This window comes from Syngnathoides biaculeatus, chromosome 9 (assembly GCF_019802595.1).
Source record: "Syngnathoides biaculeatus isolate LvHL_M chromosome 9, ASM1980259v1, whole genome shotgun sequence".
NCBI lineage: Eukaryota > Metazoa > Chordata > Actinopteri > Syngnathiformes > Syngnathidae > Syngnathoides > Syngnathoides biaculeatus.
The window spans coordinates 17,538,576-17,555,305 of record NC_084648.1 but is presented as its reverse complement, the minus strand read 5'-3'; the positions used below and the strand labels follow the sequence as shown (position 1 = coordinate 17,555,305).

The following is a 16,730-nucleotide window of genomic DNA, read 5'->3' as shown; positions in this document are numbered from 1 at the left end:
CTCAGAGTAATCATGGGCGCACGTGGAAAGGGATGACGGCACGCACGCGTGAGCGTTCGATTATGCTGCTGATTAGTTATGCGTGTGGGTGTTTGTTTTGTGACTGTCGTAAAAGGAGCGTACTGATTAAACGTTTACTTCTTTTTTTTTGTTTGTTCGTTCCAGTTGTCTCCGCCAACATGCGCACACAAACACACGTTTCATTGTTTTGTATCTGCGGCGACAACCACCCCCCCCCCCCGTTTTGTAACTGTCACGGGCCCTCCAGTGAGCATAATATTAAGATATATATATATATGTATATTTTTCATAATGGGTTCTGTTGTACGAAAGGCTGTTGATTGGCAGTCCCGCCCACAGAGACGAAGAAAAACGGCTTTGTCTGCGCGAACAGGCGGCGGAATGCTCTTTGAAGGACGACTCCGCCGTTTGCCGTCGTTTCTTCGGCCGTCACTCGGAGTGCGCGCGCCGAGTGGCTGTCGACCGCGGCAGCCCGGAGATCGCGAGAACCCCGATAATTGGCCTCCTGTGTGGCCCAGCGTGGGGCTGGACTTGTGCCCGCCAGCGCTTCCAGCCCACGTGTGTGCATATTTGATAGACGTCTGATATGCATAATGGCAATGTGCAGTTTCGTTATTGATCTAAGTGGGTTTTTTTTCTCCCCTCCTTGCATGCTGCAGAAGGCATTTGAATGACAGATGTTCCTTTATATAATTTTTTTTTTTTTCCCCCCTATATGCTAACTTGTATAGCGCTCGGGCACCTGCGTCATCAAATCACGTCCCTGGCCGGAAGTGCCGGTCTCGCAAAGCATTCTTCAACGCTAAGTCGGTTGGCCAAAATACGTCTTATAGCACGACGCCCGATACCGTTAAACATTTAGAAGGTGATGATAAACGAAGGTAAGTGGAAAAATAAGATAAACCTGGCACGGAGGACCCTTATTTAATGCCGAAGTCGATGTTTTCGCCGATAAGAAATTGGACCGTTAACCCGCTTCCACTTGTCTTGGACGACCGGATCCACACACGGATCAGGTGAGTAAGTCGTCGAGATTTACACGGAAGAGCAGAAAAGTCCGGACTCGTACAAATACTTCGTCGCTGGATCTGTTCTCAATCAAGAATAAATCCCACGTAGTTATGGAGCCACTCAGATTTTTTTTTTTCAATACCAATATTTCAATAAATGAGCCCTGGTTTTACACAAACTCGCATTCATTGACCATGATGGGAGAAGAAAAAAAAAGACAGCAAGTCGGTTCCTCCGTACACAAAGTGTGTTGCGCCCACACGATAAACTTTGGTGAACTTCTCCATGACAGAGGGGTTTTTTTTTTTTTTTTTTTTTAAATATGCATTTTTCTCAAATGACTCCGATGTGTATTTAAAAAAAAGAAAAAGCACCAGTGGGAAGCGCATTGTAAACATCACTATGGCCGACCTGTTTTGGTTTTTTTTTAATTCGCATTGGACTCATTTGAGAAGAATGGATATTTAAAAAACAAACAAAAAAAAAAAACATCTGTTGGGGAAAGGTTGACCAAAGTTTAACCTGTGGCCACAACACGCTTCCGCTTTTTTTTTTTTTTTTTCAATGATTTGTTCTCAAATGAGCCAACTTGGCATTATAAATACTTCAAGGTAGTTTTAGATTGAGAAGAATAATTCCTACCTGATGTGAAGTGATCGCTACACAGTCGTGCGTCCTTGGTTGGACGCCGTCCATCACGTTTAATTGCCGAAATCCATCGATCTTTTCTGGTCTTGTCATCTGGTATTCCATAAAATGATACTCTTTGAGTATCTGTTTCGTCTGTTGTAACAACCAACAGCACAGCAGGTCTCGGGTATCGTGAATATTCTGCTCCGGTTCAATGTCCACCACACTGTCGAGCAGCTCTTTTTGACCGCCCTGAAAATGCCGGCGTCACGTGCACGAGCTCTATACTTATGTTGGAACGCAAAAGAAGCCACCAAATGTAAGCAAATTCAAGAAGTGTATTTTCACATTTGAGCACTAAGCAGATGCTTTTTGTGGCTGGTTACGTTCGAGGATCATTTGTAGGTTACACGAGTTTTTGTTTTGGTGTCCAAAAACCATTGAAACCATTAACTCTCTGCGCTTTTAAGTCTTTCATTTTATTTGTCTCTTAAAGTCATCTTTTGCACAGGAACACTTAATGTAGTACACCGGCAGTACAGTACAATCACCAGGGTCAGACCCATTGCGTTCTTTGGCCTCTGCATTTAGCAAGTACCGCAACCGCGTCGCGGAAGTGGAGTACAACTCCCGATCGGTTTTGGTGAAATTGTGAACGGCACAACCTCAGGAACACTGAAACGTCGGAAGTTCTACTGTGCCTTTAATGTGTTTGGACATGTTTCGCTGGCCTTGTGCGAAGCGCCAGACGCTTGTTTACTCTCCGCCAGCCTCTCGCAAAGGGCAAATGGAAAAGGAGCCGTGCTTTATTTTGCGCACTACTCACTTTAAGACGGCGATTCAATGTGGCTTCGTCAGCTCCGGCGCTTTTCAATGCTCGCCAACAATTAAAAGAAGAACAGACTGCTAATGATGAGTAAAGGACTTAACATGTGTCCATCTACTCTTTGTTCCTTTTCTTTTATTCATCTTGGGTTATCTGTGTTCCCCCCGACCCTTTTGTATGTCCTCGTTGTGTAGGTGTACCTAATGAAAACTCCCAAGAGTGTATATCATATTGGAGCGCTGAGCAACTGATCCATTCAGGATCAGCGAGGATGTATTTAGCGTTTTATTTCTATGTGATAAGACTCCTCCCCTCACCTATGGGAACGAGTTGTGAGTCGTGACCAAAAAAACAAGATCCCGGATACAAGCGGCTGAATGAGTTTCCTCCGCAGGGTGTCCGGGCTCTCCCTTAGAGAACGGGTGAGAACCTCGGTCATCGCTGCTCCTCCTAATTGAGAGGAGCCAGATGAGGTGGCTGGGGTATCAAATCCGGGTGCCTCCCTGCCGCCTCCCTGGGCGACACAGGGCACGCTGGAGAGACTATGTCTCTCGGCTGGCATGGGAACGCCTCTGGATCCCTCCGGAAAAGCTGGAAGAAGTGGCTGGGGAAAGGGAAGTCTGGGTATCCCTCCTGAGGCTATTTCCCCCGCGACCCGACCCGGAGAAGTGGTCACGAGAAGTCACGGGAAAGGCCGCCTTTCTTGTCTATACGTGCGCCCGTTGAATCTATTTTCTGAGCGGCTTATCCTCACAAGAGCCAGATGAGGTGGCTGGGGGCATCTGATCCAGATGCCTCCGGTCCACCTCCCTGGTGAGGTGTTTTGGGCGTGTCCCACGGGAAAGAGACCCCGAGGATGACCCAGGACACGCTGAAGAGGCTTTGTGTCTCGGCTGGCCTGGGAACGCCTCTGGATCCCTGGTTACACGCTCGCCCGATGAATCCATCAAATCCATTTTCTTAGCTGCTTATCCTCACAAGGGCCGTGTACCTTTTATGCAGCATCGATGCATTTTGTAAGAGACTCGTGTCAGCCGCAGCTGTGTTTGTACAAACAAATCCACGCGACAACACATCCACGGTGTTTGCTGCCACCGCTCGACCATCTGCCGCCGAGCCAGGTCCGCGTCAACACTCTCTTCTTCATGTTTGTTTGTGTTATGTTGTGCCGAAGGTCGGCGCACTCCCAGCTTGATTTTGATTGGACCGAGCGTTCGACACGTCTGCCTGGGGGGAAAAATATGCTTTCATACCTTTCAGTCAAATTGTATTTTCCTGACTGCTTAGGAACTTCAAATGCGGAAATGTGCACATTTCACAAAGCCCTTGGAAATGACATCTGAGGTGCGCCGGACCGAGGCAATTAACGGCTCCCTCCTTGCTCCAGGACATACTTCTGGCCCTTTTTCACTTCACGCTTCCTACTCGGGTCCTCAAATTCTTGACAGCGGGTCCTCGGTTTCCGACGGTCCTGACATACGAGGTTTCAAGCTTACGGACGCCATAGCAGCGGAACTGAGCTTGCTCTGGGAAAACAATCTGAGGATAGGAAAAATACTGGAAGTCTTTCCCGAGACCAATTTGAAATCTGACTTCTTGCAAATAATCAGTGACATTTGGAATGTAGTTCATAGTTTGTCACATTTGCCTGCGGGAGTGGTTCTGAAGGCCTTGTCCAGATTTCAGTTCACATGGCAGAACAACCAAAAGTACAAGCTAGAAGCAGTGGGGTCAAAAGAAGCTACAACACAAAGACAATAGACTGTTGCTAACAAATGAATGAATTTTCATGTAACAAATATTAAAAATTTTGGTTTGTAGGTGTACAGGTAAGTGCTAACTGTAACAAAAACACTCTGCTGTTGCTATTTTGCAACTTCCCGTGGTTGCATTTTCAAGTGAAACGCCGACCATCCGAAATCGAGCCGAGCCGATCCTGTGCAGAGGAGAAACAACCTCGTGTTCGCTTATGCGTGGTTAAACTTAAAATGTTCCGCATCTGAAAATTTCTGCAACCAGCGCGCTTCAGTAAATCTGCCCAGCGCAGGAACTTCTGCTTTACCGGCATCGCTATGAGAATATATTTGGCACTGACAGCTGCTGTTTATCGCCCACATCATGTGTCAGTCAAACACACGCACTACTGTGCCAACCTCAGTCGTTGGGATGCCACAATTGCGCTTTATTCGCCCCAAATGCGCCGCACGCAGCAAAAAAGCAGTCGTCCACATGTACCAGGGGCTTCAAATCGCTAGGGGTAGAGTCTAGCTGAGGCAGGGCTGCAGTCTCGACGCACATGCACACGCATGCAATATTTAAATTAGAAATCCATCCATCCGTTTTCTTAGCCGCTTATCCTCATGAGGGTCGTGGGAGTGCTGTCAACGGGCAGGAGGCGGGGTACATCCTGAACTGGTTGCCAGCCAATCGCAGGGCACATCGAGGCAAACAACCAGACTCCCAATCACGCCTAGGGGCAATTTAGAGTGTCCAATTAATGTTGCATGTTTTTGGGATGTGGGGGGGGGGGGGGAACTGGAGTTCCCGGAGTAAAGCCTCGCGGGCACGGGGAGAACATGAACCCGGGACCTCACAAATGTGAGGCCAGCATTTTCCAGCTTAGAAATTTTAAATTGATTTATTTTTTTTAACACAAAATGAGATAATTAGGTACGCTGAGGTAAACACGTTGTTTGCGAAACCACTCGTAAAACTCTCCATGGTAACCCTACTGTATCTTCCACTCGAGAGCCATATATCCCACGGTATCTGTAGATTCATCAGCTCCGCACGCAACACTCCAAAAGTGCCTAACGTTAAACTTTTATGTTAAGGCGGGGGCCACAAAACATCATCTTGTGGGCCGCAAATGGCCTGCGGGCCGCCAGTTTGAGACCCTAACCGCGTCGTGTCACGATATGTCGTTTTTGTTGTTGTCAACAAACACGCCTGTAAATCAGTAGTAACCTGTGATAATGGGATTATCATTCTGTTGTATTTATGGAACGCAAATAAGGCTGCAGAACTCACACGGCGGCCAAACACGATTACACTACACAGTGTTAATAATGAAAGCGTGGATATTTGGCTGTGATTTCATACTTCATTTTTAGTCGGCGTGTTCCCTTGTATCATTCTTTTTTTTTTTTTTTTTTTTTTTTTTTTTTTTACGTGTGGTCGTTGCAGCTTCCTGGGCGTCCCCCCCGGCAGAGGCAGTTGCCCACTGACTGGCCCTCTGCCCTTTGACCTCATCTATACGGACTACCACGGCCTGCAGCAGATGAAGCAGCACATGGGGCTCTCGCTCAAAAGACACAAGTAAGTCCTGCGCCTTCTTTTTTTTTTTTTTTTTTTTTTTTTCATTTTTTTGCTTGCTGTTCATGTAGGGAGTAGCAGCAAAAGTGTGAAAATGTAAGCGTTATATCACGAGGATCAACATAAATGAGTCCGTGCCAAAGAAATGTGTTGCGTTCTTCTCACTTATGTGAAACAAATGACATACGTTGTTGGGTCGTGTTCATACACCGTAATAACGTTGTCGTGTTCTACCTCGACAGGCTATTTGCAAACCAGGTTAAACTGCGGTTGTTAGTTAGAAACTCACTGAACAGGATGAAAAATGGAAAGACAGTTGGTCCTGATGGCATGCCGGTGGAGGTATGGAAGCAATTTGGAGAGGTGGCTGTAGAGTTTTTGACCAACTTAATCAATAGAATAATAGCGGGCGAGAAGATGCCAGAAGAATGGAGGAAAGTGTGCTAGTTCCTGTTTTTTAAGAACGAAGGCGATGTTCAGAGCTGTGGAAACTATAAAGGAATAATGTTGATTAGCCACACAATGAAGTTATGGGAAAGAGTAGTGGAGGCTAGACTCAGGACAGAAGTAAATATCTGGTTCCATGCCGAGAAAGAGTACCCCAGATGCATTATATGCCTTGAGGATGCTTGTGGAAAAGTACAGAGAAAGCCAAAAGGAGCTCCATTCTGTCTTTGTAGACCGAGAGAAAGACCATGACGGAGTACCGAGAAAGGAACTGTGGTACTGCATGCGCAGGTCTGGTGTGACAGTGATATATGTTAGAATAGTACAGGACATGTATGAGGGCAGCAGAACAGCGGTGAGATGTGCCGTAAATGCGTCAGAAGAATTTAAGGTGGAGGTGAGACTGCATCAGGGATCCTCGCCGAGCCCCTTTCTGTTTGCAGTAGTAATGGATCGGCTGACAGATGAGGTTAGACTGGAATCCCCTTGGACCATGATGTTCGCAGATGATATTGTGTTCTGCAGTGAAAGCAGGGAGCAGGCGGAGGAACAATTAGAAAGATGGAGGCACGCACTGGAAAGGAGAGTAATGAAGATTAGCCGAAGTCAAACAGAATATGTGTGCGTAAATGAGAGGGGCGGAGGAGGAAGACTGGAGATGAGATGGCGAAGGTGGACGACTTCAAATACTTGGGGTCAACAATCCAGAGCAATGGAGAGTGTGTCAAGGAAGTGAAGAAACGGGTCCAACTGGGGTGGAACAGTTGGCGGAAGGTGTCTGGTGTTCTATGTGACAGAAGAGTCTCGGCTAGGATGAAGGGCAACGTTTATAAAACAGTGGTGAGGTCGGCCATGACGAAGACACAAGAGGAAGCAGAAATGAAGATGCTGAGGTTCTCGCTCGGAGTGAGCAGGTTGGATAGGATTAGAAACGAGCTCATTAGAGGGACGGCCAAAGTTGGAGGTTTTGAACACGAGGTGAGAGAGAGCAGACTTCGATGGTTTGGACATGTGAGTCTGAGGATGAAGCTGGCAGGCAAAAGAGCGAGAGAGAGGAAGACCAAAGAAAAGGTTGATGGATGTCGTGAGGGAAGACATGAGGACAGTGGGTGCTAGAGAGGAAGATGCATGAGATGGAAAAAGATGACACGCTGTGGCGACCCTTAACAGGACAAGCCGAAAGAAAAAGAAGATACGCACTGTATAGTTGTCACAATGAGGTTTTAAACGCATCATGTTGAGATTTAGTCGCAACCTCAGTGGATCCCGCGTAGCACGGCCACAAACGGTGCGCGCTATCCGTTAGCGCGTCTTAGCGCTAACTCCGTCTTTCGCTTCAACTATAAGGCAAATTCAAAGCAGCAGCAGAAAAGTCCTGACATCCCATTGCCTGCCAGAAACAATATCATTAAGATTACAAAAACGCGGAGGTGTGTGCGCGTGTTTGTGTGACGCTCGCACAAACTCAGAGCGCGCTTAACAGCTTTTGACGTTCCCACAGAGGTGGAACATCTTGGAAAGTAGGCCACGAGACCACAGGAACCAAATCCTTTTATAATAGTCTTCGTCGCGTCTTTGCCACGACGGTAACGATCGACATTTGTTCTTTTGCGGTTAGCGCGTTCGGCAAAGAGGCGGCGGCAACACGCGACTGAAGCCCAAATGATAAAAGTAGAACGCAGATAATATAATGTACAAACCAAAGCGACGGTTCGGGAGTTGACGAGAGAGCAAAAAGCCCCTGGAAAAAAAAAAAAAAAAGAAAAACAAAATGAAAAAGTCCTCTGCTGGGACACGTCTGGTAGCAAACAACACAGAGCCGTGAAAGCCACGACATGTATTTTTAAAATCCAATTATAAGCGTTACAGAGGAAGCTACCCCAAACGCAACCTATTTTGCCGTTTCTCTGTTGCTCACAGTGTGTGTCTGTGTGTCGTACACACACACAAGCACGGAGTCGCACTTGGAAAATCGCACATTTCCTCCAGACTGGATGTCAGCGCACAGCAGCGGTCTGAATCTAATTGCTTGCTGAGGACAGCAGTCCTGCGTTGGTGTTTGGAGTCTTGATTTGTGCTTTGTCCGACACCGTGTGACAATTAGCTCGGGAGCGAAGGAGCCATACAAACAATGTTTAGGAAAATGGATGCTGGTCCACACCCGCCCGGGTGCTTTTCGTCACAGATAAAGACATAAATGTTACATGCATTTCCTTCAATTTCAGTAAAAAATGATCCAGAATTTGCAGTACTGCTGATACATTCGCCTGTTCTCGGGATTTCAAAGTAGCAAAGGTGAAAATGCTCAATCTGAATGAATGTTTATGTTTTTCTTCTTTGGGTCATGAATTCATGAAAGCCCAGAAGAGAATTTGGCCAGAGAAAATGAGTAAATAAAATTGCACCTCACCCTGCAACCCTCCACGCGAAAAACTAATTTTCACATTCCTGCAATATTATGAAGCTCTTTGCAATATTAGCTGATATTAAACGTGCAATACCAGAATAGTCACTACCACATCGTAATACAGTAAAGCCTCGGTTCTCGAACATCCCCGTTATTGAACAAATCGGTTTTCGAATGAAAATTACCAGATTTTTTTTTTTTTTGCTTCTGTTTTTGAACGAAAGTTGGTGCTTGAACGCCCTCGACAAAACCCGGAAATAACATAATGCGCGTGGTGCAAGCAGCTGACGCACCCACGACGCGTTTTGTTATTGTCTTTTCGAACGCCCCCCCGAAAAAAAAACCCGGAAATGTTATTACGCACGCGGCGCAACCAGCACACTTTTGTTATTCTGTATAACGCAGGCTCTATACACAGATGTGTCCATGCGTTTTAAGCAAAAATAAATATATTTCTTACATTTTTTATGATATAAAGTATTTAAACAATACATGTATTTCTGCTATGCAGTTTATTATCAGGAAAAGCTAAAAAAAATGCTTTAAAAAGCCAATTTTTTTATGCTTGGAACACATTATTTCTTTTTCCATTCATTGTAATGGGAAACATCGATTGGGTTTTCGAACAATCCCCTTTTCAAACCGTTTTCTGGAACGGATTGTGGTCAAGAACCGAGGCATCACTGTATCATAATATATCTGTTTAACATGTTCATCTACGAAAAATTCATCTACTTTTTCAGGTCTGGATTGACCCCCTCACCCCCCCCCCCCAAAAAAAAAAAAAATAAAAACTAGAAAGAAACTACAAATGTTTTATGTAGTTTATACAAATATATATCACTCCAAACCAACAGTAATTCTAATGCATGCTTTTTATGAGCGGCTTTCAAGCCCTCAAGGACACTTTGCAGTAACAAACATTCAAAACATTTGCGTTTAAAAAATTAAACTTTCTTTTTTTTCAAAGGGATTTATTTTCTTTCTTGAAAAAAATACATAAATAAAACATGTCCAGCAGCTTTACAATAAAGCTCGCGACGCTAATACGGATCAATATCAACACCGGCGCTCTCGCTATTCGGATCGATGACGCCGACAAGCCACGAAGACGTTTTACGCCGTCATCATTCAGCGTCAATCTCCTCCACCGCAGGAAGTCTGTCCTTCAGATTATTTCGGCCACGGTCACCGTTTCCTGCGCAGCGGGCGTTTGAACCGAGCCGCGTGAGCCATTCGGGCGAACTGTCCGGCCGGCCGGCTTTTGTGTGTCTTTCCCCGTTGTTGACTCATCTAATCTTTCCTCTTGCCTGCCTTTGTCACGGCTTTGTCTCGACTCAGCGTGGTCGTCTTTCTGTCCGTCTATCTGCCCGGCTGCCCCCCAGCGGAGCTTTTTTCCTCCGCCTGCGTCCGTCTGTCTCCAGCTCCGCGTGGCCGTGCTTTATCTCTTTGTATTTTTCTGGTTTGTTTTGCACGGATATAGCAAATAATTGTCTTTCCTTCTCAAAAATCATCTGAAGCGTGGCCAAGCTTGTGAGCGGTTAGCGTTCTGTCTTCCGCGTAAGGTTTTACCTCGTCGATATCTGGAACCGTTCAGTTAAGCCTCGCGGTGCGGAGAAGCCTCATTAATCAATTGTTGTGGGGCTTTGGAGCTTTTCAGCTCCGTTTAATTACTCTCATTTTTCATGTTTTCAATCATTCCAAATGTTCTCGTGTCGTGTCTGGGTGAGACGCTTCTGCAATATCTCGCGTTATGAATGTAGCGTATTTAAATAGCAGCCCCGGGTGAAATGCCTCAGTTAATTCCCAGGGGCCCGAATCACTTCAACTCATCCTTTCCCCTCAGGAGGAAAAAAAAAAAAAAAACATATTTATGTTAAGATTGACTTTAATTGAACACTCCGAATTGTCTCGAGGTGTGATTGTGAGTGCGGCTGTTTGTCTCAACGTGCCCTGCAATTGGCTGGCGACCAGTTCAGGGTGCGTCCCGCCTCCTGCCCGTTGACAGCTGGGATCGGCTCCACCACTCCCGCGACCCTTGGCGTGGATTATTAGCATTAAGCTAAATGGGCCTGCTAAGGGCAACACCGTGTGTTTTTTCTCTGTTGTTGTATGGTTAATGTTTTTCAACTTGCGTTTATTTTTGGCATAATTATACCCTACATTCAAGATTTAAAAAATTGGATTCATTCAGGAGTCCCTCGCACACCGCCAACAACTGCGATTTACGATTCGTCTCACAAGACCCGCAGACGTATCGGTACATCAAGCACACTCCTAACACAAATTCACGTCCTGCCACCCTCCCGTTTGATGGACTATTGAAGCGACTCGTACGGAGACATCGGTGCAGTCGCCCCTGCTTGCGTGATGACATTTTTATAGGATTAAATAAATCGACAACTGAGGGTTGGGGAGGGGGGGGGGGAGATATATGTAGCTGGGCACTTACCTGCGCAAATGAGCGATGAAAAAACACCGCGCACCGCTCTTTGACACGTGCAATTTTATGAAGTGAAATGAGGGTGCGCTGGGCACCCGCAACGTTCACCACACTAGAAATGTTCCCCAAAAATCAAATAAATTGTGGCGTGTATTTGCATTTAGATAGCGCTAGAAAAGCAAGGTTTGTACGGTACGGTCAAGAGAAAGCAGTGTGAATTATTAATGAAAATTCAACGACCCCCTCCCCGCACGCAGCAGGCGCCCGATCGCGTATCGCCCCGTCGCAAAGCCGACGCTATTTGCCACGGATAAGAGGTCCCCCGAGGGAGGCAGCCGGGAAAATAACGCTGGAGACATTTGAGCCCGATATCCGAGCAGGGATCAGAGTGAGAGGCTAATTTGGGTTAAATGGCTGCTCACGAAGGCTCAGCCGACGTTTAACGACGGAGCGACGATTTCATCCGACGCGGCCACATTTCAACTCTTGTTTTTTTCGGACAACGCCACCAGTCTGGACCACCGATTCGCAACCAGTGTGCCGTGATCGCTCTTCTGGTGTGCTGCGGAAAATCATCAAATTTCACTTACTTGGCCAAGATATTATTTATGTTGCAACAAGTAATGTATATCTATGTTCATCGAAAGCAGGAGCGCCCAGAATTTTTTTTACCCCAAGATCTACTTTTCAAGCAGCCAGCTTCTCGCGAGCTACCGACGACTGGGGGTGGGGGATGATGATGATGATGATGATGATGATGATGATGCTCCCAAACCGTTTTAAGGTTAATATTATGTTGCCTCCTCTATTTAAAATACAGAATTGTCTTTTGGGCACTGTATTGTCTATGCTTTCATCCTAGATCAGGCTGTGCCAAGATGGAATTTTAAAATGACACACCATCTCATCCTGCACTTTCTACTTTGGCTTCAGACCAGACCTTTCCCACTCGGAAAAGAGAAAATCTTGTCCGGTTTAACCGCTTTTTCTTCGATTATTCACATACTCCCACAGTCGTTGCATCTTAAAACAACAACTTTCTCTATTAATATGGAAAGTAAACATGGGCAGCTCGTCATTGCTCTACGTTGCCCAGACTGTGTTGCTAACCAAAGCAGCGGTGGTGGACGCTATCATTATAAAGCACATTGATGGGCTGCGTAAGTACCGTAACATTTTTAATTATGAGTGTACATCTTTAAGAGTGGGAGGGGGTGTGTGTGCTCGTTGTTAGAGAAAGTTCCGTGTGCTGCCTAAAAGAAACCAGTGGCTTCTTTTCATTTTTTTACAGTATGCATGTGAATTGTGCCATTGGATGTCACAACCAATCATCCCTAACTCATTGAATCACATTGCAAAATGCCACAAACTCAATAGCTGGATGTTATAATTTCAATTTGCATTGGATTATCTTTTTTTTTTGTTGTTGTTTTTTTTTGGCACGCCGTCCCGCGATCGACGCATTGAGCACCCATGAGCTACAGTATCTACGGCAGTGGCGGACAGACAGAACAAATAAACGCTCTTCTATTTTATGGCAGAAAGTGTATAATTGACTCGTGTACCCCCTTTTTGCGCCCGTGGGATCTTTCAAACGTAAGGTTGGCCGGATAAAGGTTGGAAATCACTGGCCTCGACAATAGTCATGCAGGTTTGGAGTGCTCTAAGCGCACGATTCGGTTTTCAAAATTGCTTTAAAATGACTCAGATGATGGCGCCACGTATGGTTGCGTGTGCTGTGCCAGATTGGAACGGGACTCTTTTAATATTCCCACCTCCATCTGTGTCTCCAGTCTGGAGCGTCTACAAATTTACCAATTGGCTGAAGTCAAGTGTTAGGAGAGAGAGAGAGAGAGAGAGAGAGAGAGATGAAAATGGACGGACGCCGGTCCGTGGTCAAGGGAATGCTGGACTATGCTCAAAACGTTGATGACATCATTGATGAATTGTAATAAAATGGGGCGGCGCGGTGGTCGCAGCTGGTAAAGTGTCGGCCCCACAGTTCTGAGGACCTGGGTTTGATCCCGGTCCCGACTGTGTGGAGTTTGCATGTTCTCCCCGTGCCTGCGTGGGTTTTCTCCGGGCACTCCGGTTTCCTCCCACACCCCAAAAACATGCAACGTTAATTGAACACTCTAAATTGCCCATAGGTGTGATTGTGAGTGCGGCTGTTTGTCCCGTTGTGCCCTGCGATTGGCTGGCAACCAGTTCAGGGTGTCCCCCGCCTCCTGCCCGTTGGCAGCTGGGATAGCCTCCAGCACTCCCTGCGACCCTCATGAGGATAAGCGGCAAAGAAAATGGATGGATGTAATAAAATCTTTAATTGTCATTAAAATGAATGTTTTACGGTGGATGACCTGGTAAATCGTTGGCCTCACAGTTCTGAGGACCCGGGTTCGATCCCGGCGCCGCATGTGTGGAGTCTACATGTTTCCCCCTGCGTGGGTTTCCTCCGGGTGCGCACTCCGGTTTCCTCCCACATCACAAAAACTTGTAAAATTAATTGGACACCCTAAATTGCCCCATAGGTGTGATTGCGAGTGCGACTATTTGTCTCTGTGCCCTGCGATTGCCTAGCAACCTGTTCAGGATGTACCCCGCTTCCTGCCTGTTGACAGCTGGGATGGGCTCCAGCACTCCCCGTGACCCTTGTGAGGATAAGCGGCTAAGAAAATTGACGGATGTAATAAAATATCCTTAGTCGTCCAACCACTACTCAACGGGTAGTGTGTGTGCGCACATACCACTATATCAACTTAATATATCCATCCATCCATTTTCTTAGCTGCTTGTCCTCACAAGGGTCGCAGGAGGCCTGGAGCCTATCCCAGCTGTATGGATGGATGAATGTTTTAGGATGCCACCACGGAGTGACATTAGCAATACTGCAGTGGCTGAAAACATAAAATACTGCAGCACTTTTCCCACACTTGAAAAAGTGCAGGGGGGGGGGGTTTCAACTGCTCGCGAGTCGGACAAATCGATGCAACGCTGATGTGAAGCAGTCCTCAAAAGCAGTGAAATAAATGGTCTTCAAATGTTTTCGTTTGCGCTTTCAGAATACTCTCCTCGACCCCTCCCCCACCCCCACCCCAACCCCGCCACCTAGAACCTCGAGTGTTTTCAAAACGTTTGGGTTTTAAGCTTTACTCACTTTTCCCCCCAAGTCAATCACAGGTGGTTGGGGGGGTTGAAGACTTTAAAAATTGGTACGGTATTCCCATAATTGCCAGCCGGGAGGAAAATGTGAACGCGAGCAGGTGGAAGCCACCTTGTTAATCCTTACGCGCGTTTCACTGGGGCACACGTGCGGCCATTTTGTACGTGTTTAAATGTGTGTTTTTGCATCAATTCCCGAGCGCTTTTCTTACTGCTCAACAGCTTTTATTTCTTTGTTGTTTTTCAATAGCCGTCATTGTCGCCAAGTATCAGTTCAGACTTTAAAGTCGACGTGTTTGCCGCTTTTCACTTTTCTTTGAATATTTTTGTGAGTGTGTGTACTTTTTGAAAGTGGCCGCGTTGCGCCTCCGCAGGTGTCACATCCGAGTGATCGACACCTTCGGGACGGAGCCAGCGTACAACCACGAGGAGTACGCCACCCTGCACGGCTACCGGACCAACTGGGGCTATTGGAACCTGAACGCCAGGCAGTACATGACCATGTTCCGTAAGAAGCTCAGGGTGGTTTTGTCGACGTCGTCGTCACACACGAAGACGTGAAAACGAATTGTGCGGCGTACTCGTGAACGCTTTTGGCCAAAATGGCGCGATTATCAACGACGACGCGGACCGCGCCGGCTGCTGTTGCTGACAAAAACAAAACCTGTAGAACTCAACGTTTAGTCTCTTTCTCGCACACTGAGCGGCGCGTTGTTTTCAAATGCACTCACATGCTCCAAAACCCTATCAAAGCAAACACTGAGCAATAAAAATTTTCTATACTACGATAATTTCTGGCCTACAAGCCGCGACTTTTTTCACACGCTTTCAACCCTGCAGTTTATGCAGTGATGCGGCTAATTTGTGTATTTTTTTTTTCTAACAGCCGCAAGGGGGCACTCGAGCGGAAAAAGTAAGAGTGAGATGGAATATATGTGCCGAGAAAGTGACTTTTGCCAGTCCGGCCCTGTTAACGCTCTGCTAGCATGTTACTGCCGTGTCTCTGTGATTTTTACCAGTATGTTTTTTTTTTTGTTTGTTTTTTTTTAACCGGCCCTGTTAGCGCATCGGCGCTAGCATTAGCCTTAGCGCGGCGGTGCTAGCATTTGCGTTAATGCACCAGCGCTAGCATTAGCGTTAGTGTGGCGGCGCTAGCGTTAAACTCTCTGTGTAGCATCTTTATTTGTAAATATCTCATGTTCAATGTGCAGCTTTTACACAGCTGCGGCTTATGTACGTACCAAATGGAATTTCCTTGACAAATGTACTGGGTGAGGCTTATAACCAGGTGCGCTCTGTAGGCCAGGAATTGCGGTAACTATACAACTGGAAAAAGTATCTATTTTCTCTATCGACTTTTTTTTTTTTTTTTTTTTTGTGCATTTGATTTATCGCCGTCGCGGTATCTGTTTTGTGCAGCATCCCGCGCACCCAGCTGTGACTGCCGGCTCCACAAATGTATGTGTAATCTTTTTTTTTTTCCCCTTTTGTTTCCCGCCAGCGCACTTATTGTTCGGCGTCTCCTTAGCGCGACTGAATTATTGGCTACATTACTCGGCGCTCTTCTCACATTCACTTGCGAAGCGGCGGCCAGCAGCCGCGCCATTATCGTCTTTCAGCGAGTCGGTGGCCGTGTTTCACGTGGACTACCCGTCTGCTGAGACTAAAACCCACACACTCGTGTATAACGCGGCCTCAGCCGACAGCAGCTGGCTCGCGGACAACGACTATTTATAATACTCGAGGAGTGCAGCCGCTGGGCCGAATTAGCGGCGGAACGAAACAAGCCGGGACGCTCCCCGTATCTCGCTCGCCGCACGACTCACCGTCTTTTGTCTCTGTGCTTTTCGTCTCACCGCGCCGTACGACTCGGCCGCGTTTAGCTCACACGCCAGACAACTCCTTCATGGGGTTCGTGTCGGAGGAGCTGAACGACACGGAGAAGGCGAGCATCCGGCGCAGCAAAGTCAGCAGCATGGCGGTGGTGTACGGGAAGGAGGCCAGCATGTGGAAGGTACAAAAACCACAACAATTGACAAACGCCGGCTTAACCGCGCGCTAACGCTTGCATTTTGCCAGACGAACCCAAAGCAAAATTGCCAAAAATCTCTCCTGGTATTTTGGTATAATTTACAAATTGCAGCTGGATGTACTGTGTGTGATGTCCAGCGGTGAATATTTACCAAGTTGTTTTGTCCCTTTGTCACGTTGCATCCGTCTGCTCGGACACCAGCTTCAGGTAAGCCACTTTTTAAAATTATTATTATTATATTGCTTGAATTTTCAGCCATTGCATGTTTACTTCTCACCGTAGGCTTTCATTTCCCAAAAATTATACACACTTGTGGACGCGCGAGCATTCGGCGCTTCTTCAAGATATCTCAGGGTTGTAGCTAAACCTGATTATAATCCGTCGATTTTGAAAAGGTGCTTTTTGCTTCAAATTTTAAAGGTGGATATTTATTTGGTTC

The 16,730-nt window shown here is 46.6% G+C and overlaps 1 protein-coding gene across 5 annotated transcripts in view; it reads left to right on the top strand.

The window, feature by feature from the left end:
* LOC133506461 (alpha-1,6-mannosylglycoprotein 6-beta-N-acetylglucosaminyltransferase B-like) overlaps window positions 1-16,730 on the top strand; it is a 108,242-nt gene that overhangs the window by 76,007 nt on the left and 15,505 nt on the right. For 4 of the 5 annotated variants that reach the window (XM_061830639.1, XM_061830636.1, XM_061830640.1 and 1 more), the window contains 4 exons: window positions 5,675-5,806; window positions 14,634-14,767; window positions 16,143-16,273; window positions 16,403-16,498. In XM_061830639.1, the coding sequence (XP_061686623.1) occupies window positions 5,675-5,806; window positions 14,634-14,767; window positions 16,143-16,273; window positions 16,403-16,498 (493 nt within the window). The remainder of the gene's footprint in view (window positions 1-5,674; window positions 5,807-14,633; window positions 14,768-16,142; window positions 16,274-16,402; window positions 16,499-16,730) is intronic. The other variant, XM_061830638.1, reaches the window with a different exon arrangement.